This window comes from Lutra lutra, chromosome 1, assembly GCF_902655055.1.
Source record: "Lutra lutra chromosome 1, mLutLut1.2, whole genome shotgun sequence".
Lineage (NCBI taxonomy): Eukaryota > Metazoa > Chordata > Mammalia > Carnivora > Mustelidae > Lutra > Lutra lutra.
Window position 1 is genome coordinate 107,494,409 of NC_062278.1, and position 24,073 is coordinate 107,518,481.

At 41.3% G+C, this 24,073-nt stretch overlaps 1 protein-coding gene across 5 annotated transcripts in view; it reads right to left on the reverse strand.

The window, feature by feature from the left end:
• MCF2L2 (MCF.2 cell line derived transforming sequence-like 2) overlaps positions 1–24,073 on the reverse strand; it is a 259,359-nt gene that overhangs the window by 208,084 nt on the left and 27,202 nt on the right. For 4 of the 5 annotated variants that reach the window (XM_047731452.1, XM_047731445.1, XM_047731463.1 and 1 more), the window contains exons 2-3: positions 16,308–16,391; positions 6,942–7,056 (exon numbers count right to left, since the gene is read on the reverse strand). In XM_047731452.1, coding sequence (XP_047587408.1) covers positions 6,942–7,056; positions 16,308–16,391 — 199 coding nt within the window. The remainder of the gene's footprint in view (positions 1–6,941; positions 7,057–16,307; positions 16,392–24,073) is intronic. The other variant, XM_047731474.1, reaches the window with a different exon arrangement.

Genomic DNA, 24,073 nt, shown 5'->3' on the forward strand with positions numbered 1-24,073 from the left:
ACAACATTCACATTTCAAAGTCAATACAGCACCCAATATCTTCTCCAATTTCATCTCAATTCTTCATATCACCCAACCACCAAAACAACCCACATCATATAAGAAATAGGAGATGAGGCTGTTTGTTTCAGGTTATGGCAATTATCTTCTTTATAATTAACAATACTGCTGAATAAAACCAAATTCCAGATATTTACAACCATTAGCACCCATAAATTCAGGCAAGGGGCTGTGCTTTGAATGTCTAAATAAACCTAAATTGAGGGGTGCCTGGGTGGCTCAGTGGGTTAAAGCCTCTGCCTTCGGCTCGGGTCATGATCCCAGGGTCCTAGGATCGAGCCCCACATCGGGCTCTCTGCTCAGTAGGGAGTCTACTTCCTCCTCTCTCTCTCTCTCTGCCTGCCTCTCTGCCTACTTGTAATCTCTGCCTGTCAAATAAATAGATAAAATATTTTTAAAAAATAAATAAATAAATAAACCTAAATTGAACATAATCAGAAAAGGCAAAGTGCGCTCCCATCTGAACTGGACAGGTGACACAAAGCAAGATAGTAAAGATAATCTAAAGCAAATGAACAAAGAAAAGCTATTATGCACACACTAGGTCATCGTACTGGTGAGAAGTGCTGTCAGACTCCTAGCTCTTACACAGAGAAGGACAGGAATCTAGCCTATTAAATTGCTTTTTCTGCCCTCCAGAAGAGTTCATTCAAATTGTCTTAGCATTTCTTCCAGACTTTCTTAGCACGGTCACCATATATTCATAACAAATCCATGGGGCACTCTCTAATTTCAAGCCTTAGCTGGGTGTTTAAGGTCTGGCCTCTCAAGGCATCCCTCTTGAGGGCTGAAGCAAATCCACCCACCCTGGGCAAAGCAGCAGGCCAACAAAACTCCCCATCCCGGACCTCTATCCTTAGAAGTCAAGCGAATGATTCCATCTCCCTGAATCTGGGGAGCAATTCCACGGCCAGTCCAGGAAGTAACGGACCTCACTCTTGCCACTCAATCAAAGCAGCACTTTTCCAATCAATGCCATTCAAAGCCACTTAAAAACAGGGCTTTCCTATAGCCTTCATAACAGTAAGAAACCCAGACTGAATTTACGTCTGTGGCAGGACTGGTTTCTAAAACTGACAAATTGTTATAATATCATTCAGTTTTTTAATACAAAGAAGCAACTCTCATTATAATTTGCAAAGCAAATAGTCACAGTGTCCTTCTCCCCTCCTTTCCAAAAGTAGAAATGCCAGATAACATTTTACCATACAGCATATCATAAATGAGGGTATGACTCTTCTCAAAGACTTTATGGGAGGAAAATGGACAAAGGAGAATTCATCAAATGTAAACAGGCCTCTCAACAGATTCATTACAAAAAAGACCCTTTAGAAACAGTAAATAATCAGGGGTGCCTAGGTGGCTCAGTGTGTTAAGCCTCTGCCTTCGGCTCAGGTCATGATCTCAGGGTCCTGGGATGGACCGCATCAGGCTCTCTGCTCAAGAGGGAGCCTGCTTCCCCTCTCTCTCTCTCTCTCTGTCTCTCAGCCTACTTGTGATCTCTCTCATTCTGTCAAATAAATAAATAAATAAAATCTTTTTAAAAAAACAGTAAATATCATAAAATTACCACTGTTATGAAATACAACTCTTGTACCATCTAATAAAAGTACTTTCCCCAATCCCTTTCAAATAATGAACTCAAAACTGTAAGTAAAACAAAGGAACTCAATAGAGTAATTCAGTAATAAAATACATGCTTAAGGTATACAAATAATTGATTTTGAGAAAAACAACTGTGATCTAAAAATAGCTAAGCATCTCAGTTGTTCAGAATGCTTTACCAACGCCTTTTTTTAAATTTTTTAATTTTTTTTATTAACATATAATGTATTATTAGCCCCAAGGGTACAGGTCTGTGAATTGCCAGGTTTACACACTTCACTGCACTCACCATAGCACATACCCTCCCCAATGTCCATAACCCCGCCACCCTCTCCCTCCCCACCCCCCTGGCAACCCTCAGTTTGTTTTGTGAGATTAAGAGTCTCTTATACCAACGCCTTTTCAAAGGTGTTGTCTACAATCGGTAGCCACAGGAGACGTGTTTTAAGCGACAGTATCTTACATAATATTTCTGAGAAACTGACTCCTAGGATTATCCTGTACTTGTTATAAGACAGATTTTGAAAACCCTTAGTAGTGTAGACACATAGCAGGTGGTACCTGAGAGGCTAAAGTGGGCCCTCACTTGTTACTGGAAACATAACGGCAAGGTGGCGGTGATACAACCATATATATTTTGATACCATGAGATCTATGTGGGAAGATTTCTAACTCAAGATTTACATACTACATTTAATTCACAAAGAAATCGCAGAGTCAGGGAAGCTCAGGAAATAGAATTTTTGGCTTTTGTTGCATTTAAGGAGAAGAACTACAGAACTGTGAAAACAAAAGTAAAAGATTTGGGTACAGTCTTCCCTCTGTCTCTCAGCTTCCCCATATGCCCCACCACCGCATCTTATCCAAAAGTTGAGCCTGATTCCACATTTCCTTCCTCACACCTCACAGTCCTCTTCTCTCTCCCCATCAGTCTCACCCTTGGAGGCACACTGGGATCACCTGTGGAACTTTTAGCCCTACAGAAGCCTGAGTTCCACCCAAAAAATTTTCTGATTTAATTAGTCTGATTTCTGGTCTAGACATCAGGATTTTTTTTTTTTAACTCCCAAAGTGATCCTGGAGTGCCTGGGTGGCTGAGTCGGTTAGGTGGCTGACTGTTGGTTTCAGCTCAGCTCATGATCTCGGGGTCTCGGGATTGAGCCCCATGTTGGTCTTCATGTTCAGTGCAGAGTCTGCTTGAGATTCTCTCTCCTTCTCTCTACCCCTCATTTGTACATGTGCTTGCATGCATGTTGTCTCTCTCAAAGAAATAAGAGGCTCCTGGGTGGCTCAGTCAGTTAAGCATCTGACTTCAGTTTAGATCATGATCTCAGGGTCCTGGGATCGAGCCTGGGATAGAGCTTGCATCAGACTTCCTACTTAGCAGGCCTTCCTCCCAACCCCATGTGCTTTCTCTCTTTCTCAAATAAATAAATAAAATTTTTGTAAATTTTTTTTTAATTTTTAAATAAATAAAATCTTGGCAAAAAAAAAAAAAAAACACAAAAAAAAACACCTCCCCAAAACTCCCCTAATGTGCAGGTAGGATGGAAACCACTGTCCTAGCATACTTTTGGTAAGAAGAGCCAGACAAAGTAGAAAAATAAAACAAGATGAGACAATCAAAACCAAAATGAGGGCTCAATTCCACTTGCCCAGATAAGCAGTGACACCTATGAATACGATTCCTAAAACCAAGCACCATCATCAGTTTCTCGCTCTCCCCCTCCCTGACCCTGAACACAGCCCCTTTCTGTCTATCCCTTTCTACCCAGTCCACCTGCTATCAAGCTAGCTCACTCCCCTTCACTTTGCACCCGTCCCAGTGTAGAAGCCCCTCATCAGCCTCCCTGCTTCCTTTCCTGGCTCTGTCTGATCTACACTGCACACCAACACCAAACCGATCTGGTTGTCATTCTCCTCCTCAAAACCTCCAACAGCCTCTTCCTGCTATGTCTAACTCCTTAACTTGGTAGAGGAGAGGCCACCACCAAGGCCTTGCCCAGTCTGTTTCCAGATGTCTTTCCAGCTTTCATTTCTCACTACTAGCTGAAAAGGAGCCTCACTCTGTTCTGATCAACCTGCACGGTCTATAATTCCCCAAACATACTCTATTTAAAACTTCAAAATTCAGGGGCCTTTGGAAATAGAAGCCAAATGTTTTGCCCCAGATCACACAGCTAGTGAGCAGTAGACTATGGATTTCATTCCAGATTGGGGCTGTGTCCAAAGCTGTTAAACACCACCCTATTCTCTCTCTGTGGAATGTCGCCTTCCATATCCACCTGTGGAAATCTTACCTATCTTTCAAGCCTATTCGTTCCTAAAGCTTTCCTTGTCTTTCCTGTCTGAAATGACTTTTCTCTCTTCTGATCTTCTTTAGCACTCTATTTGCTTATTTCACAAAATATCATGACAACAGAGACCTGTGATGAGCTTCCTGAGGTTCAAGATACTGTGTTATGGCCTCATTGGTCCTTTATAACTCCTAACAGCACCATCCACACTGTCAGCAGGCAGCAAAGTTCTGGTGAAGAATGAACTGTCATGGGAAGCTTTCTCTACTCACCCAACCCAGCCACAGTGAGGCACAGAGGTATCCTTTCCCTTACCCTGGGTATCCTGCCATCCTCCTCTTCACGTGCATCCATTCTGCCTTATTCTGTGTCATGAGCCCTCTGCCAACTGCCTATAAAACATTTTGCAACCTGAGAAGGGCTCTGTTGCCTGGTAACCACTGTAAGATTTAGAAAGACGCATATGGTGGTAAGTAGGAATTGTAGAAGAAACAAGGGTACTTTCATTCTTTGGAACCTGAAATGGAAGTTGGACAGAAAGGTTTAGGTTAAATTCCTGTTTGGGGCTTTCTTACCCATTGTCTCTGTTTTATGTTGAAAGAAATAGGGGTGGGGCAGCGAGTGGGGTATGAGCAAATGTCAAGAAGAGGAAAGGGGAGGGGCGCCTGGGTGGCTCAGTGGGTTGGGCCGCTGCCTTCGGCTCAGGTCATGATCTCAGGGTCCTGGGATCGAGTCCCGCATCGGGCTCTCTGCTCAGCAGGGAGCCTGCTTCCCTCTCTCTCTCTCTCTCTCTGCCTGCCTCTCCGTCTACTTGTGATCTCTCTCTGTCAAATAAATAAATAAAATCTTTAAAAAAAAAAAAAGAAGAGGAAAGGGGAATAACTGGTCAGACGGCTATTGCTTCTCAAGAAACAAACAGCATTCTAGGAAAGGGGGAAACTCCTATTTACAAGAAATGACATAAGGACCATAGAGCAGAAAAAAGACACCAGACCAAAACATTAGTCCCTGATTTTGTCTTCTCTTCTCTTCTACATATGGAAGATACAGGTCCTACCACTCAGTGCTTCTCTCTGCCCTGGTTCAGATGGCACTCCCTGTATGCTCCTCAGTGTGACTCAGAAAATGCTGCAAATACAAGATGAAAACCACCCATTTTGTTTAGCATATGACTGCATCTAGGGATCGGTAAAATCAGATGGTGAGTTTAAAAAGAAACATAATGAGAATGGGGGGACCGTGTCTACCTGTTGCCCACCTCCCTGCTTACCCCCTTCCTTTCCTGCTCACCATGGAAGGAGAAGTTGCTAAACTGATGGGTCATTGTTTTAGAATGCAACTGAGACAAAGAGGGAGACGAAGTTCAACTCCTATAAACCAGGGAGGTAAAGGCAGGAGGACTGGATTTCCCCCACTTTTCTATCAGCAGCCTCCTTCTAACTCTATAACAAATACTCATTGATTGAAATGAATTATATCGGAACTGGAAATTCCACCAACAATACTTCTTGAGAACCTGTTATGCGCTGGGTACTGTGCTAGGATTACAGATAAAACAGAAACAAAACAAAACAAAACAAGCACTGGTCCCTCCTCAACTTGTTCAGACTAACGGGAAATGCAAAAATAATTTCCATATACTGTGGTATTATATAAGAGGTAAGCTCAGGAATCTATGGAAATTAAACATCTGTGAGAGCAGAACTGAAGTAAGGGAAGGAGCCCTTGAGGAAATGAGATAGACTGAGGACTGATGAATGTCTAGAATTTAGCCAGATCAAGAAGGGCAGGAAAGGCACTCAGTAGAGAGAACCACTCGAGCACAGCCCAGAGACACAAAGCATCCGTCCTTCAAACCAATAAAATGCCAAATCCTCACGTGTCTGTGTAATACATACCATATTCAGGGGTCAAAGGAAGAAAGGAAGTGAATTTAAGCACTAAACTTTGAAGAAGTACCTTAAAAAAAAAATCCATAGCCTCCTCTAAAGAAATAAGAATGGTAACAAGCAAACACAAAATTCAAAAAAATCTTTTAGAGTGGGTTTGGTTAAAGAAAACACCTCAACTGCCTGATCTCCATAGGTGGGATGAAACACCAGGTGGCCTTTCAATCACAAAGCTGGTGTTGACCTTGAAATCATATGAGGCAGACAGAAGGCAAGCTAAGGAGCACACACATGGCCCAACCTCACAGCAGTTGGGTAAGAGAGACTGTCATAAGCACTATAACCCCATGGAGGGCAGGACCTTTCCTGGCTGGAAAGTGGACACAGAACTAAGATTTGGGTCTGGACCCCACTCCCAGCTCAAGCTCTGTCTGTGAAACAGTTGTCTCCAATACAAACTCTGTTCCACACTCCATCCCTTGGAGGCCTGGGTATTTACTCACTTCACTGGAAAAAGGTATGAGGCCCAGGTTAGAGAGAATGGAAACAGAAGACACCAAAAACATCTTTGTCAAGATCTCAGCTATAAGGACAGCTTTTATTCCCAGCCTTTGTTTCCTTGCTCTCTGCCTTAAGTTTCTTCATCTGAATAGGACAGGTATAAAATCTGCCCTTAAATTCCTTATTTAGGGGAGATAAACTAAATTAACTCCTAAAATGGCTTGACTCCTTGAACAATGGCTATGTGTCCCAGAAGACAGGCCCCAGGAAGACAGAATCACCTTAATCCAGAGCACTGAACCCGAAGGCACAAAATCAGCATTAGCTTCTCAAAGTTTCATTCACTCAAATGTTTATTAAGTACCTCCTATGTGCACACCAGAGTCAGAATGGACACTCCTTTATCACTGTTTTCTAGACTCTTCCACCATCCCTCGTCTGTGATGAATAAATAAGAGAAATTGGCCAAGCTACATACTAGTGTGGGCCATGCTCAGGGAAGATTCCATCTCAACACAGCCCTGCCACATGGGAAATTCAGAATGAAGCCAGTGACTGGGAAGGTAGCAAACCACTGTGTTCAGCTCACCTGGGGATGCTAGTCAGGTAAGTCATGACATTTAGGAAGTCTTCCTCTGGGAGGTGTTTGAACCCCACAAACTCTGGAAAAGTGATGATGGGGGCACCATCTTTCCCTCGGCCTCCTGCAACAAAAATTGGTGGTCAAGATGTTAACAAAATGTCTTCATGTCACATCCTGCAGGTAAGGGACTTTGACTAATATCAAGCTGGGAGATAGATACTGGTCTCCCCCTTTTCTCTCTGTATTATTTCAGACTAGAATGTGAGAAGGTTGACATGGAACTATTTTGAAAAAGTCTCTTCTCCTTCATGCTTGTTCAAGTGATGTGAGAATTCAACCCTTAAATCCTTTGAAGATAGTTACTGTGTAAAAGGTAGTATTAATTTAATTACTTTAGCATAGGAGGAACAGTAAATGATGCCAACGTGAATATATAGTATTGTTCTTCATTTCTGTAATCAGTAAATATCAAAGCTAAAAGAGCATGGTAGTTAAGAGAATTCATTCTAAAATCAGGCAGCCCAGGAGTGCCTGGGGTGGCTCAGTCGGTTAAGCGTCTGCCTTCAGCTCAGGTCACGATCCCAGGCTCCTGGGATCAAGCCCTACATCAGACTCCCTGATCAGCGGGGAATCGCTTCCCCTCCCTCTCTACTGCTCCCCCAGCTTGTGCTCTCTCTAATAAATAAATTTTTAAAAATAAAAATAAAAAAATATTATTCAAATCCTGGTTTGCTACTTGATTTCTACATGATTTCTACTCCTAAACAGGAGTTTCCGTCTATATATATCTCATAGGAATAATACTTGTACCTATCTCAAAAGGTAATGTGAGGATTAAGTGAGAACATGTATGGAAAGCAAGGGAGTACACTGCTTACTACATATAAGTGCTCAATAAACAGTGACCATTATTACAGTTATAATTATTACAAGGAGGAAATAATCAATGCCCTTCAATAGCTTACCAATAGGAATAGAATACACCACTGTGAACATATAAATGTAAAATTAATATTTAAATATTTAATCTATCAGAACAGAGGTCACTAGATTAAATGAAACAGATGCCCTTTCCTCATCTCCCTGCAGCGAGGTGCAGTTATATGACTGAGTCCTAGCTCCATGGTTCCCAAACTGTGTCCCACGTACCCAGAGAACCAAGGTAAACTCGCAGAAGCACCATGAATATTTTAAATTTTTAAGGGAAACAGCAATAGTTGGCATCTATAGGATACCATGTATGCTACCAGCTTGAGATAGTTCACAATTCCAACATTAAATTGCACTATATTCTTTGGAAATTCACTGCATCTTTGTGAAGTTGGGTATTTGGTGGCTGTTGAGATAAAGAGCAAGTACAGTATGAAAAGTAATGTAGGGGGAGCCTGGGTGGCTCAGTTGGTTGAGCGACTAACTACCTTTGGCTCAAGTCGTGATCCTGGAGTCCCAGGATCAAGTCCCACATCCAGCTCCCGGCTTCATGGGGAGTCTGCTTCTCCCTCTGACCTTCTCCCCTCTCATGCTCTCTCTCACTCTCTCTCTCAAATAAATGAATAAAATCTTTAAAAAAGGAAGGAAGGAAGGAAAGTAATGTAGGACAGGAAATAAGGGTGGTGATGTCCAGTCCCATTCCAAAGCTTGAGATTATTGTAGTTACCTAAGAATGCAACTTAACCATTACTTTTTCTTTCAACTTACGTGTTTGTTTGTTTTTCCAAACAGCTACTAAGTCCTAAGGATATATAGGGTTACTAAGTTGTTTTAACTGTTAGGTATTGCTTTTGGCCAAAATACTAAGATAGGCTGAGATATCTATCTGAGACTGAAAAACTAAAGGCCCCAAGAATGGCAAAAGCTACAGAACCTAAAGAAATGAGTTGCTGGGAGCACCTTCTGGGTTGTGCCCATGGAGGAAAACTACTTTAAGAAAAACAAAAGCTGGGGCGCCTGGGTGGCTCAGTGGGTTAAAGCCTCTGCCTTCGGCTCAGGTCATGATCCCAGGGTCCTGGGATCGGGCCCCACATCAGGCTCTCTGCTCGGCGGGGGGCCTGCTTCCTCCTCTCTCTCTGTCTGCCTCTCTGCCTACTTGTGATCTCTGTCTGTCAAATAAATAAATAAAATCTTTAAAAAAAAAAAAAAAAGAAAAAAAGAAAAACAAAAGCTCCCAAGTGAGGCCAACTACAAATGACAGCACGCATTACACATCTAATGAAAGAGGTATGGCAGGGTGTGGCTTAATGAGAACTGTGTGATTAATGAGGGTGTGGCATCAGTGAAGAAATTACAGAAAAGAAGACTCAGAGAAGCAAGGACGGGCCATGCACCGTCAATGCCTTCTTAAGGAGAGGACCATCTTCCTAAGGAGATGGTCCATCATCACGGGAATCTAGGCCGTGCTAACAGTGTATTTGATGACACCACCACTCAGACCATCCAATCCACTCTGCTGCTCTGAATCCACACCTGATAAGCACTTTCTGCTTAGACTCCAACTTTCCCTGTAAATTTGTTTCCAGGACAAAAATGTGCTGTCAGGCAAACATGAGTATTTGTATCACATAAAGAGTAAGAGAGCCTTGTGGTTTTCTACACCAGTCTCTTCTAGGTACTGTTAATGTGGGGTGAGGCTCTCAGAGCCCAATCACTATGGAATGAAACTGTGTGATACTTGTCTGGATGACTAGCCATTCTTCTCTGGGAAGTATTTCTTTATTAATTCTACATGTTTATTTTAAAATTTTTAAAAATTTACCTGCAGATTAGATACTTGTCAAACTTTGACATGTGATTAAGCTGCCTCATTGTGTTGACTGAAAACAACTTAAATCGGGATACTATCAGCTTTTACCTCATACTCTTCCTCTTTGCAGTTTTATACCCATAGGAAGTTTTAGATAAATGCAAATTAAGAGAATTTACATCTCTAGTAATTAGTAAAATTACTAGTTAAAATTAGTAAAATTTAGTACTAATTACTAAAAAGTAAAATTAGATGCATTATAACACTGTACTAATTGCATAACCAATATTTGCCAAGAAAATGGCTAAAACATTTCAAACACTCAGAACACCCTAAAATATTTATTAAGATAGGATTATACTATTTAATGATTTTGTCTTTTATTGTTAATTATAAATTAAAGCTCTTCACATCTAAGTAGAGAAAGATAGGTGGAGTGGTCTTATATCTTGGTTAATACCAATACTGAACACCAGAGAGACCCAAAGTTAACTGGGGACACCACCTGCTGTTGAAAATTAACCTTAAGGGACAGAAGCCCCAAGGAGACAAAGCTAAGCCTCAATACAGTCATTGACAACCCACAGCAAGGCATTCGGTGCCACCTTGTGAGAAAACATGGAAATGCAAAAGGATGAAGGTGTGCCAAAAAAGTCCTATTCAAGGAAAATAAAGAAAACTAAACCACCTGGAAGTTAAGTAAAGTGGTGACTCAAATTTTAGTACTCCTGGTATAATTTTTACCTGCTCATATAAATGGAAGAGGACTAGGTTCATTGCAGAAAACAGCAGTAAGTTCTTGGGATACATAAGAGTACTCCCATGAGGGTCTGGGTGTTGGCTGGCACGAACTTTTGTCCTATAGAGAATTTAGATCACTAGGAAATCCTATAGGAAGATGGTGAAGACCAACAATGAAAGAAAGAGGTAGTTAACCGTTATTTGCCTCCCAAAATCCGTTTTCCTTCTCTCTCCCCCCAAAAACTGATTTTAGCTGGGAAAATGGTAATACCACTTCCTGGGAGACACATTAGAAATGTCAGGGCCTGGGATACCAAATAATCTATTCTATATAATAAAGAATTGTCCTACAACCTGTGTGATTCCTGAATATCTTAACAGAAACTCAGTGTAAGTGAGAAATCCAATTACAGTGATCAAATCCTATAAATTCTGTTTTATACATAATAATAAAGGTTTTTTTAAAGTTTTCCATTTTATTTAGATATAATTGACATAACATGGTATTAGCTTAAGGTATACATGCAATGATTTAATATATGTATATATTGTAAAATGATGACCACAATAAGTTTAATTAATATCCATCACCTCACAAATCACCTTACAAACTCTTCAGATCTAATCTCTTGGCAATTTTCAAATATACAATATGGTACTGTTAACTGTAGTTACCACGTTGTACATTACATTTCCTAGAATGTATTTATCTTATAAGTTGGAAGTCTATACTTTTGACCACTTTCCTCCATTTCCCCCCCACACCCTGCCTTTGGCCACCAATCTTTATCTCTGTGTCTATGAGCTCAGTTTTTCTTAGATTCCACATACAAGTAAGATGGTAAAGTATCTGCCTTTCCTTGCCTGACCTATTTCACTTAGCATAATGTCTTCAAGGTCCATCAATGGTGTCACAAATCAAAAATTACTTTTAAATGGTTTAAATATATACTGAATTTTTCAGAATTGTAACACCCTATAAACTGAAGGAAGATAATACTGTGTTCAGAATTTATCAACTCTGTTCAGAACTATGTCAACAATTGTTTACTCTTTCAGAAAATCACTACAGTAAGGCCACTGAGGGGGTCTGATCACCCACACCACACCCCAGCATTTACAGCTATCACATTCATGGTGACTCTGAACACCTATTTTATTATTTTTTCTAGTACAGCTAGAACTACATATTGAAATACATATTTTTTTTTTACTACTCTTACTTTCCTTTTATTTCTCCTTTACTACTCTCCTTTTCATTTTCTTTTTTTTTTTTTCAGTATATGCATGAATAGGGGATAGCTATTCACCCACCAGGAGCACACAACTGAACTAAATTGGCTAGCTTCCATGACATTAAGTGTATCCATATAACTGATCCAGGTGCAAGGCAGTGGTATGCGGTGTGTGCTGCTGCTGAGCTGAAGCTTCTAAGAAGCCGTATGCTGTCTTCTCCCTATCTGCTTCCTGGATACAGATAATAAAATGGCCACAAAGTGGATAATAGTAACATGAGCCATAGAGTGAAAGGAACCTTCATGTGTGAGGAACATGGAGAAAAGTCATCTGCTGACCATGAACATACATGCTGGAGTGCTCCAAGCCAAATAACTAAATTCCTGTTATGTTTGTCTGAACTACTATACACTTAGGAGTCTATTTGGTAGAGCGGCTCAGCCCACCCTAACTAATACAGGTGACGGTATCCTAAATTCCAACTCAAGATAGTGTGGGGGGGTAATGTAAATCATTTGTTATAAAAAGAAGCTTTCAGTCCAACCTGGTTGAGAACCATTTCCGTAGTCTACACCAATCGATACAATAGCCACTAGACATACGTGGCTATGGAGCACTTGCGATATAATCAGTCCAAATTGAGATGTGCTACGAGTGTGAAATACAAACTGGATTTCCAAGACAGTGTGTGGAAAAATGTAAAGTACCTCAACAATAATTTTGAATAGAAATAATGTGTTGGAGTAATATTTTAGATATGCTGGGTTAAATAAAAATGCTATTAAAATAAATTTCACATGTTCCTCCTTGTTTTTTTTTTTTAAACATTTTTATTTATTTGAGAGAGACTGAGAGGAAGAGAGATCACAGAAGCAGAGGGAGAAGCAGGCTCCCCGCTGAGCAGAGAGCCCGATGTGGGGCTCGATCCCAGGACCCTGAGATCATGACCTGAGCCAAAGGCAGAGGCTTAACCCACTGAGCCACCCAGGTGCCCCTCTCCTTGCTTTTTTTAATATGGTTACTACAAAATGTAAAATTTTGTGGGTCAAAACATATGTGGGTCATGGTTTATTTCTATTAAGCAGTACTGCTCTCTATACCTTGTTGCACTGGTTCTCATTTCCTGGATGCCAAGTTACTAACTCTATCTCTGATTTCGGCAGAAGTTCTGACTCTGGGTAGTTCCTTGATTTGACATTCTCCATTGCTTCAGTGAGAATTTCCCACTTTCTGGGGGGAAACACTGTGGACTCCACAAGCCTAAGAGTATTTTACAACTTCATTATTAATTACTTCTAAAAGGTTATGTAACAGTAGGGGGTACTTAAAGAAATGATTTCAAGGGGGGGAAACAACTATTAAGTGGCTAATTTATAACCAACCCTCTCTCTCCTGACCACCTTCTATTGTAGCCATTTCAAAGCTAAATATTCGTCTCTTCTGACCTCCTTGCTGGCAGATATGGCTGCACAACACAGTTCCAGGATGACACTTAAGCAGAAGTCTACCAAGAGCTCCTGGGAAAGTTCCTGCTCTCCTGGCCAAAAGAACAGAGGAAGCCAGCATTGCTTCTTTACCTTCTTCCTCCTTTGGACACAGACTTGATATCTGGAGCTGCAGCCGCCGTACTGACATTAAGACTTCAGAAACAAGAGAAACATCGAGAGAATCGCAAAGATGCACCCTTAATGTCTTTGAGCCACTGATCCAATACAAGGAATTTCTACTTTTGGACCTCTTGTTATGTGGCTTAGAAAACAAAGAAACAAGTCCTACAAGCTAAGTTCTCTTACAGCCGGATACTATGCAAGGCATTTTCCTTAAAACAACCCACTTTATCAATGAGAAACCTGAGGTTCACAGTGACATAGTAATTGTGTTGGAATGTGAACCCAGAGTTGTCTGAGACCAAAACCTGGAGTGTTTCCATCACACTAACCTGCTTATATCTTCTTACTTCCTAGCTAAGCCCTAAATTTAGAAATATCCCAAGAGGCCCTGACCAGTTCTATCAGTCCACTATCAGTTCTACCAGTCACTATCCAGTTCCTACAGTGGCCCCCGCCCACGGACTTGACCATCCAGAGGACTCCACAAATCTGGGTCACCCATCTCTCCCACTAGCCATGGGAGCACACTCAGAGCACAGCAGGCCAGGCAGCTGGGCCCTCACTGAGAAAAAGGCTCCCTGCTGTCCTTCCCAGCATTCCTGGTTGACGGGGCCTCTGGCTCTTTCCAGAGCTCAGTGGAATCTGTAGAAAAGTCTGTAGCTGGAGTACCCTCACCCTACTTGCCTGAATCAGGAAACAGAAAATGGCCATGACCCAGACCAGAGGCCATAGCTGGGTTGCCTCAGTGATGGGGAAAGACCTAAGCATGGAGATTTCTGTTTTACAACCACAAAGACATAGGCACCCACAACGGCCTCCTTACCGACATTTCATGCCACTTCAGGTAAGGACGAAAAGCAGGTCTAGTAATTCCAAGAACGTGCTGACTCAGAGAACCCCAGGGCTACTTATTTTCTTCGAGACTTGCCGCATTGCAAAGGCTACAACTGCTAATCCATGCTCCCCTCTCATAAGAAGGGCAAACTTGAGGCCACAAGATGACAAGAGAAGCTCAAAAAAATGAAAGACTGTCTCTGCCACGGTCAAAGTGACTCTCCCAATGCAGAGGTGTCCCCTTTGGTCCAGTGTGTTTTTCTATAGTTCTATGATCTCCGTTAAAGACTGACAATTATCTCTATTACTGACTTAGTTGTGGCATTATACACCATTTCAACTACGAGCATGGCTTTGGTTCCTTACACAAATTATATCATGCCAGAAAAAAAAATACTTTTTGTATTACAATCCAAAAATAAACATTTTTATGGGATTAAAGTATATCAGGAAAAAAAGTCAATTAGTTGGTAGTTGCAATGTTAAGCATTTTTCATGCACTATGTCTTTGATCCTCAAAATTATGATGATCCCACCCATTCATTACACAAATGAGGAAAGTGAGGCTTAGAAAACTGAGTTGCCCAAGGAGATGCAGCTGGCCAACAGCAGAACCTAAATCCATATCTAGGGCTGTCTGACATCCATTTCTTTATTGCCTCTGAGAAATAAGAATAGAGAGAAGCACCTCAGTAATACTCCAAAAAGGTAACTTTGGATCCTTTAATGCATGAATTAATCAGTCACTGGACTCCTTCCCTAGATGAACCATTATATATGCCAGAATCCTATGCTGGGACATTCAACTTTTGGTGTAAGGATACAGAAATCCGCTCCACCTCACTCATCATCTATTCCAGACCCTGACACGTGTGAGCCTTGCAGCCTTCTGTGGCATAAGACCCCAGCAGCAGTTGTCAGAAACCCAGAGGGCAATCCCCATCCTGCCTTTTGTTTTGCAGAACCCCACCCTCCCCATGAGAAGCTATGCACCTTCAGGAGGCTGTGCATCCCCACCAGGACCATGACTACACTGCCTAGGTTGGGGATATAAGGAGCAGTCCTCACAAGACAGACCAGGAGGACTCGGATAATTTTGAACTGAGCTCCTATTATGTTATAGTTTCTGTTCCAAGCAATACAGGTAGAAATTTTAAAATGAGGACTTTGTACTTATAGAGCCTTCAGTGACTATAGAAGCAGTGATCAGTGTAGAGGGAAGACCAGAGAATTCCCCAGAATGTCTGGATTGTACAAGATGTCCCCACCCACGATACAACTCTGGGATGGGGAAAAGTATGCCAATAACAGAGATTGCATTTCCCTCAAACTCAGTAAGATAAGGACTTGGAAGCAGATTAAATATGATTTAGAGAAAAGAAAGAAATGTGTCTTTTTTAATATCCCATGTTGTAGGGTTAAATTAACATCAACTTCATATTCTTCATGATGGAACTAAGGCAGCTTTGGTGCTTTTTTTCTGATCTAGAAGATGAAGAGAGTAAGTTAACCTCCTTATTCCTCTGTGACATGTACTAAAGACAATCTCACACCATGCTTCTAACACAGGTCTAACTGTAATTTAGGGTTTGATATGTACCTCCAGCTTCAGTAATCAAAGTCATGTCATCATTCGCTAAGTGAATAAGAAAGAAGAGTGTTCTAGTAATGACAACTTCTCAGGGTTGTGCCTAGGCTCAGAAGATTCCTAGCCTTTTATGAACATTAGCCTCTCTTTATTCCCAAATGCTCAATGGAAATCAATGCATTAAAATTAGGTACATAAAAGCTAAGAGTAACAGATAAATTTCCCAGAGGTCAAATAACCTCACCAATGCTCAAGAACCCTTAAAATCAAACTCTCTTAAGGTTAGATCTTAGAAAAACCTCCAAGAATGTAGGAAAAACATCATGATGGCAGCTGATATCAGTAGTTATTTCCTTTTCCTTCCTCAAAATCTTTTTAGCTCCATTCTTCACAATCTCAAAGAAATGTATTCCCTTAAGGAAGATCAAATTGCACCCAACAGCAATAAGAATGACATCTGTGAGATCCGACCCTCCTCCATTTGTTCATTGTAACGCTGGGAGAGGCTAAAGGAGTGATTGACTAAGACTTGGGTCCACTGTTCATTAAGGTCAAAGAGGCTGGGCCCTTCTCAACAAGATCTCTGCTGCAAAATCTAAAATACACATTAATTTGCACCTTACCTGAGAGAATGGCAAACTGTCTGTGAAGTTGTTCAATTATATCCACTGCCACCAACGGCCTGATTTCCTGCTGCATAATTTCATCTGCACAAATGAAATACAAATTAGTTTAAATTTGTGTAAATCACAAAGAGAATTTAAAAGGAAGTGGGGGTAAGAAAGGGAAGCTTCACTACTAGGGAAATCTGGGACTTATCTAGGTATGATTATAGGCACTTATTCTCTTGAGAATGTTATTCCCAAGATGCAGGAATGGATCTGGGTTTTGTGTGGTTATACCCATGTGTGGTTATACCCATACACATTCCTAGAGAATCTCCCAAGGCTTTAGGAGGGTCAACGCAAGGAAGGGGCCCTGAAGCTTAAGCTTCAGCAGCCTCACAATATAGCTGCTCGGAGGGTCTCATTGCCAAGGCAGGTACTCAGGGACCTGCCTACATTTAGGTCTGCAGGACATCTTAAACACAAACAATCGATGTCCCCAGAGTTCATCTCAAGCTGGGTCATAACATCTATCTGACATTTATGAAGTTTCTTTGCTTTTTGTTTCCTTCCCTCCCTCATTCCTTCCTTTATGCCTCCCTCCTTAATTACTTTTCTTCTCCTTCCAGAATACTTCAAGGGAACTCTTCCCACTGCCAAGCATGTTTAAGGAGACCTTTCTTGATTTTGTTAAAGATACTCCATACTGAATAAAAAGTTATAGGCTTCCAAGGCAAAAATTCAAATCTTTCAAGCACAAACCTACAAATGTCCTCTAACCCTAAGAGTGATTTGTAAGACTTAAGATTTGCAATCTATCCATCTGGGGGAAGGGGGTTAGAGAGGAGAGAAGACTGAATGGAAATCCTTAGCCTGGGCTGGAAAGAGGAAGACATTTCACACTCTCACTGTCTAAGATATGATTATCCTCACTTAACTACTTCCCAGAGAATCTCAAAAAATAAACTGGCTCTTGTTTCTAAAGAAGTTAAACATCAGTTAGGATTAAGGCGGGGCCATATAGTCTTATACACTGATGCTAAACAGGAATCTCCCATTGATTCGGCCTGGAGTCAGGGTAACAGTATGATACTGTGACGCTGACCAATCGGAAGACTGTTTTGTGGAAGCTCCTCCCAGAACCTTGTTTTCCACTTCTCAGCTTTAGTGTGAAAGTTAAATGAAGTGATATATATGGGGATATGCACAGTAGATGCTCAGTAAATACTAGTTATATCCCTTTGTCTGGAAAGGACTTTCCCATATTTGTTTTCTGAAAGTTTTCTTTTTAAGATTTTATTTATTTATTTATTTGTTTGTTTGTTTATTTATTTATTTGAAAGAGAGAGAGAGAGAGAGAGCACATGAGCAGGGGACGAAACAGAGGCAGAGGGAGGGGGGGAATCTCAGGGAGGGAAAAAAATCTCAAGCAGACTCCCACTGAGTGCAGAGCTGACTGGCACTTGATCTTAGGACCCTGAGACCATGACCTGAGCTAAACCAAGAGTGGGATGCTTAACCCAGTGAGCCACCCAGGCGCTGCCAGAAAGTCTTGTAAGGGCTGGGGCAAGTGCCAGTTTAAATGCTGAGATCCTTCTTAGATGCCTGGGTGGCTCAGTCAGTTAAGTGTCTGCCTTCAGACATGATCATGATCCCAGGGTCCTAGGATCAAGTCCTGCACTGGGCTCCCTGATCCACACAGAACCTGCTTCTCCCTCTGCCTCTCTCTCTGTCTCTCTCTCTCACACACATATGAATAGAATAAAATAAAATAAAATAAAATAAAATAAAATAAAATAAAATAAAAAAGATATGCTAAGAGCCTTCTCAGTGAATTCTACCTCTTTCTCTGGAGGAAAACGGGTAAACCCAGTCAGAGCTCGTTCCTTCATCCCTCCTTTCTCTTTTCCATCTTCCTCTTTCCATCCTGAATTCACTAAAAATTCACTAAACCCCTGTTTCACTGTTAATTATAGTGGGTACAATAATGACACTGTAGTTATATTTGGGAGGGTCTTCTTGGTTTTATACACAAACTAAAGTATTTAACAGTAAAATGATATTAAGTCTGGGATCTGCTTAAGAATGCTCAAGAGTTCCCTCTCCCCAGCCAAAAATGTATGGGGCAGGGGGAGGAGGGGATGAAATCAGATTGACAAATATGGATAATTGTTAAAGCTTGTTGGTGGGTCCATGGGATTTCATTATATAATTATTTTGCATATATTTCAAATTTTTCATAATAAATTATAAATTTAAACATAGGGAATTTAAGCAGGAACAGGAGTTATATAATTGAAGAGTTTTCCAGAATATAATCTCCCAGTAGTCTGAGAAAATGGTATACTCAAAAATACAGCTGGATTACTGTATTTTCATACCTGAGAGAGCATATTTAAGAGATAACACCCAAAGAAAAACCAAGATCATAAGATGCAATTTATTGTTATTGTACCTCAATATTTGAGGTGTGTTTTAGACATTTCAAATAGGTAAGATTTGAAAATGGACAACAGAAGTGAGTTAAGCCAACCATCCCCCAATCCATCTGATTTTTTTTTAATTTTTATTTTATTTATTTTTTTATTTATTCAAGAGAGAGACAGAGTGAGAGAGCATGAGAGGAGACAGAGAGAGAAGCAGACTCCCCATGGAGCTGGGAGCCTGATGTGGGACTCGATCCCAGGACTTCGGGATCATGACCTGAGCCGAAGGCAATCGCTTAACCAACTGAGCCACCCAGGTGCCCCTCCATCTGATTTTTTAAGTGAAGAAATGGAGACCCAACCTTGCCTGTGGTCATGTAATTTAAGCATGGCCTCAAGGTCAGCCTGGGATCACCCAACTCTAAGGACAAACCTTGGCTTTCCATGATAGGCGTTCCCAGACCCTTGGTCTTCAGCCTCACTGGCCTCTACCACACGTGAGAGGGTAATTAGTATCTCTCATCATGGGAGTCTGTGGGAGTCTGTGGAGGTTTTCCCAGCCTTCCAACAGAGAAGGGTTACCAAATGGGTAACCTGGGGTTACCCAATGAATGGGACTAAGATATATAATTTGTTTTTCAAAAATAGAAATGAGCTGGTTTGCCTTTACTGAGAAAGCTTGGCCCCTAGCCAGGGAGTGAAGGGGCTGTACTTGAAGATATCCCAACAAAGAAAATTCATGACCCCGCCTGGCCGCCAAAACAGATCATGCGGGTTTCTTAGACTCAATGCTGACCCAGAGCAAGGAGATGATCTCAAACACACCAAGCTTTTAGTGATCCCTGACATCTATGGCCCTGTTGGAAGAGATTTGGCCCCAACTCAGTTCAGCCCCAAACAGGCCACATTCCTACAGTGACCAAATGAGACACAAAGACCAGCCCTACTGCTGGTAAGCCTTGCTATCCACTCCTGTCTAGATGGAGTAAGGAAGGAAGGGCAGGAGCTCTTTGGTGTAAAGGAGAACCCTTCTCTGCAGTGGGAAAGAACCCAGACAGCCCTGCATGGGAAAGGCCGTTTCTGCCAACTCCTAGCTAGACAACCAGAGCAAGAACACTCAGCTTCAGCATCCTCTGTTGCGGAATGGCTTTGCCTTCTCCAGAAACAGCTGGGCAGTGATGACCAGTGATGACCCACTGAAGTGGTGATGCCTGCTACACTCTGCTTGGGCCCTGGGTCCTATGTGGAGGCTTCCTGCTTGCAGCTTGCTACTTTTGGTGTGCATGGATTAGGGAGAAACTTGTCTATTTCAACCCACACAAGGCCAGGGGAAGTGATAATTCAATTTCAACACACTCTGTATCCTGGGCAAAGTTACAAATAGTTCGAGAGAAACCCTGTCCCTTTTCTATCCCTGATAAGTATACAGGTGAGTGACTGTATGCTACCCTGGACCCAGAGTTTCAGAGATGCAAAAGGCATCGAAGGGTATAACACAGCCTCCTCAGAGATGGATTAATAGCCTCACACAATCCATGGAAACTCAACTTGGGAAGGCAGCAAATGCCCTGCACTGTCCGCCAGCCAGTCTGAGAGAGTGGTGCAGGCTCTGGGGCAGGACCTTTCCCACTGATGGCAGCCGTCCTCACAGCAGAAAGCAGGGAACTGCTGATAACAGCTATTTGCAATCTGCCTGCTGTAACCGGTCAGGAGTAAAGGGCAGCAAAACCCTTAGCCTTCCACCCTGGCTGTTCTGAAATTTCAGTCACATTGGGATTTGAAAGGTTCCAGTATGGTCTGAAGGAAAAAAGAACCAAATTGCTAAGTAAGTAAGTAAGTTAGGGAAATAAACTTTGGTCTGGACCAAAGAGGGAAGGCAGCCCCAAGTTTGACAGACCCTGCCACATTTCTACTTTGCCAAGGGAATGTGGTGAACAGGAAAAATGGAAGAGTTTGCCACCTAACTGGACTAGGAACGGGCCCAAGATCCCCGGTCCCAGCCTGTTAGTAATAAATACTAAGGAGCCCCAGCTGTGAGCCAGCCCTGACCACGCACCTCACAGATTAACTCATTTAATGAGTTGGATAATGACAGTAAAGGTATGCACCCCTGCACTAAAATGAACTTCTTCTGACCCACACCGCCCTCTTATCCCCTCAACTAGACCATACTTGACTGCCTGGAAAACACGTATGGACTAGAAGCTTGAGAAATCAGTTGCTGGGCTGGTACACAAAGCCACCTCATGGAGACATGCTGTTTCACTTCTCTTTTTTTATTGGCCAGGTCAGGAATAACACAACCCCTTTTTTCCTTCTTTTACTGGCCCCTGTGCTATCGCAATGCTTTCCTGAACCATAAGATAGCACTAAGTCTTGTCCACAAATTTAATGATGAATAAAAAGCAATTAGAAAAGCAGGTGGAAGAATTTTTTTTGAAGGAGAAATTCAGAATTTTAAAAGCAAGAACACTGAAAAATGACCAACTTCTTATTAGTCAAATAATGCCATTAAAACAGCAATAGAATATCTCATTCACCCATAAAATAACCGAGATTCTAATATCCAATGCTGGGATCTTGTCGGAAAACCAGAGCATGTACATAACCTTGGTGAGTGAAGCTGGTAGAGCCCTTTTAGAAAGTAGTTTCACAGTATTTTATCCAGTGATTATTGTGTAGCTACATACCAAACCCTTTGTATGCAGTATCTCATTTAATCCTCAAAACAATGCTAGGGGCAATTTGAACTAGATTTGCAGTAGCTCATCCAAGGTTAAGTAGAGTCAGAATTTGAATCCATCTCATTCTGAACTCCAAAGCCCAACATCTTAACCATTACAATACATGGCTTCAATACACACTCATTAAAATCTCTCTCTCTCAATAAATAAAATCTTTTTTATAAAAAAGAGTGGAAAAAAATGAAAGCAAATATTATATGATTATGAAAACCATCTCCATAGAAAAAGATTTAAGGTATATCAAGGACATAAAAACCATATGTGATTGTAGACAAGTTAAAAGAGAAAGAAGAAAACATGCAGTGTATTTGTGCATATGTGTACAGGCATATGAGAAAAGAACACTTGAAATAGTTGTGTTAGAGTAATGGAATCATATTGTGGTTACCCTCTTCAGCTTACGTAGAGAAAAGTATGTTCTGGTAGCCTTTATTTTTCATGCTAATAGGATTTTATTGAAATATAATTTACATGTGGTACAATGCACAGATCTTAAGTGTACAGTTTGATGAATTCTGATAAATATATACACTCATGTAACCATCAGACAGGTCAAGATATGGGATGTTCCCATCACCCCCAAATTTCCTTGTGACCCCTGGTCCAGGCCCCACACTTTCAAGAGCACCACATCTCACCACTCTTCTGCCCATAAATATGTGTTAAAGACCACACAGGTGCCTTTGTCACTTGCAATCCGGTATTCCAGGCTAACAGAGCATACTACAGACCCATACATCTACCCTCTTAACACCAGTGGAGCCCCAGGGAAGTACTTCGTCACATCTTTTGATCTATATCTTCAAAAGAAAAGGCGACTGCTTTCCAATGCTACGCCGCTGGTTTGTGGGCTGTGCCATGGCTGACATCAGGGACAGACACTGCTTCTGAGCGCGGGGAAGACTGGAGCCGCAGAAGTGCTTAGTAAGAAAAGAGACAAATTAATTATCACATCAAATCCTTCCTCTCACATGGCATGAATGCTGTAGATCTCATCTAATGAAATCTCAGGCCAAGCACTACCAAGCATCAACCTTCTTCCTTCCTTCCAAAACGTAAATTCCTTGAACACAATTACAACACTTAGATCACATTGACTTCAGGTCACTGCTCTCAAGAGAGCTCAAATTATGTGAAAATCTCAATCATAACAACAGTGCTTTGCTGACATGAAAAATCTTGCTAGCAAGAAAAAAATATATGTATTTCATGGATTAATTAATGACTTACAGATTACAGATAACTTTACTACACATCCAAATTTCACAGGTCCATCAACACAACACTCAGACACATTCAATAATTCAGTTTTGTCATCTTTGCTATTTTATGACTTTTACTCAGATAAAAACCACTGCTTTATACATATTTTAATTTTGTTCCTATGGCAGTATGTTTGTAAGGTAGGTAGGAAGATAAAACATATTTTATTTAACTGTGGCATGTGGGCCTCCATTCGTTCCCTTGTCCCAGGCTCTGCAGTACCTGTTTAAAACTGCTTTGAGAACTGGTAAGATACTACTAAGCATAGCATTTCTGCTAATACTTACCTAAACCCCATTTCACCTTTCTTTCCTTTGCAGAGTGGATACATTTTTTTTAAAGCTCCTTAATTTCTGCTGACATTTCATATTGTACCCTTGTATAAGCCAAGCACTGCAGAGGTGGACATTTCTATGCAATGAGTTTCCTTAGCAACAGTGGCTGGAGAGGACATTCCCCTATAGCCCTTCATAACTCCAGGACAGATGAAACTGAGCTCTGCAGCCTGGGGTATTCTGCATAAAAAGCAATCAAGGCCCTGCAGGAAACTGAGAAAATCTATGAAACTACTTAATCCCTCCTTCCCATAAGGCTTCCTGTTAGAACACTGGATTTCAAATGCCCCACCTGCATTTTAATCAATACCTCTCCCTGAGCCGTGCTTCTCAAATTATAATGGATATATAAATAACATGGTTTTTAAATGCCGATTCTGATTTAGTAGGCCTAGGGTGGGGCATTTTAACAAGTTCTCCTGGTGCTGCTGATCCAACAGAGAAACCAGCACAACTGTTCTTGGTCCTGAGACTATTCTTGGTCCTTTCCTGTTGCTTATGAAAATACAGCTCAGGGAAGGAAAAAAAAAAAAAAATGTTTGTATTTGGGTTGTTTGCTGTCTGCTTCTTTTATCACTCAGTAAAAATAATCATCTCTGTGTGTTCAAAGTATTCTTAAAACAGAGGCCTAGATGGTGTAAACGTTTCCTTCTGTGCTGATTGTGAGGTCAGCACCCTGAGAAACAAAACCCTGGCCTGAGAACATGCTTACCTCTCCTTCCGACACGTATCCATCTCAAGCCTGCCACACTGCTGAGGGGTGGAGGGGCTCCCTCATGCCTATGCCCTCTCATTCTTGACCCATTCAGACCAAGTTTAAGGTCTGGAAGCAGTGCCTTGGGCAAAACAATATAATATGGTATACAGTGAAGAGATTAGAAGACCTGATATGAGTAATAATCATTTAATGCATCCTTCCAAAATTTTCTACACTTTTCTAAAGCTCCTAGGGAAAAAAAAATCTTCACACAAAAGAATCAAAATGGTAGGATTTTAGATGTTTTAGCAATATGATG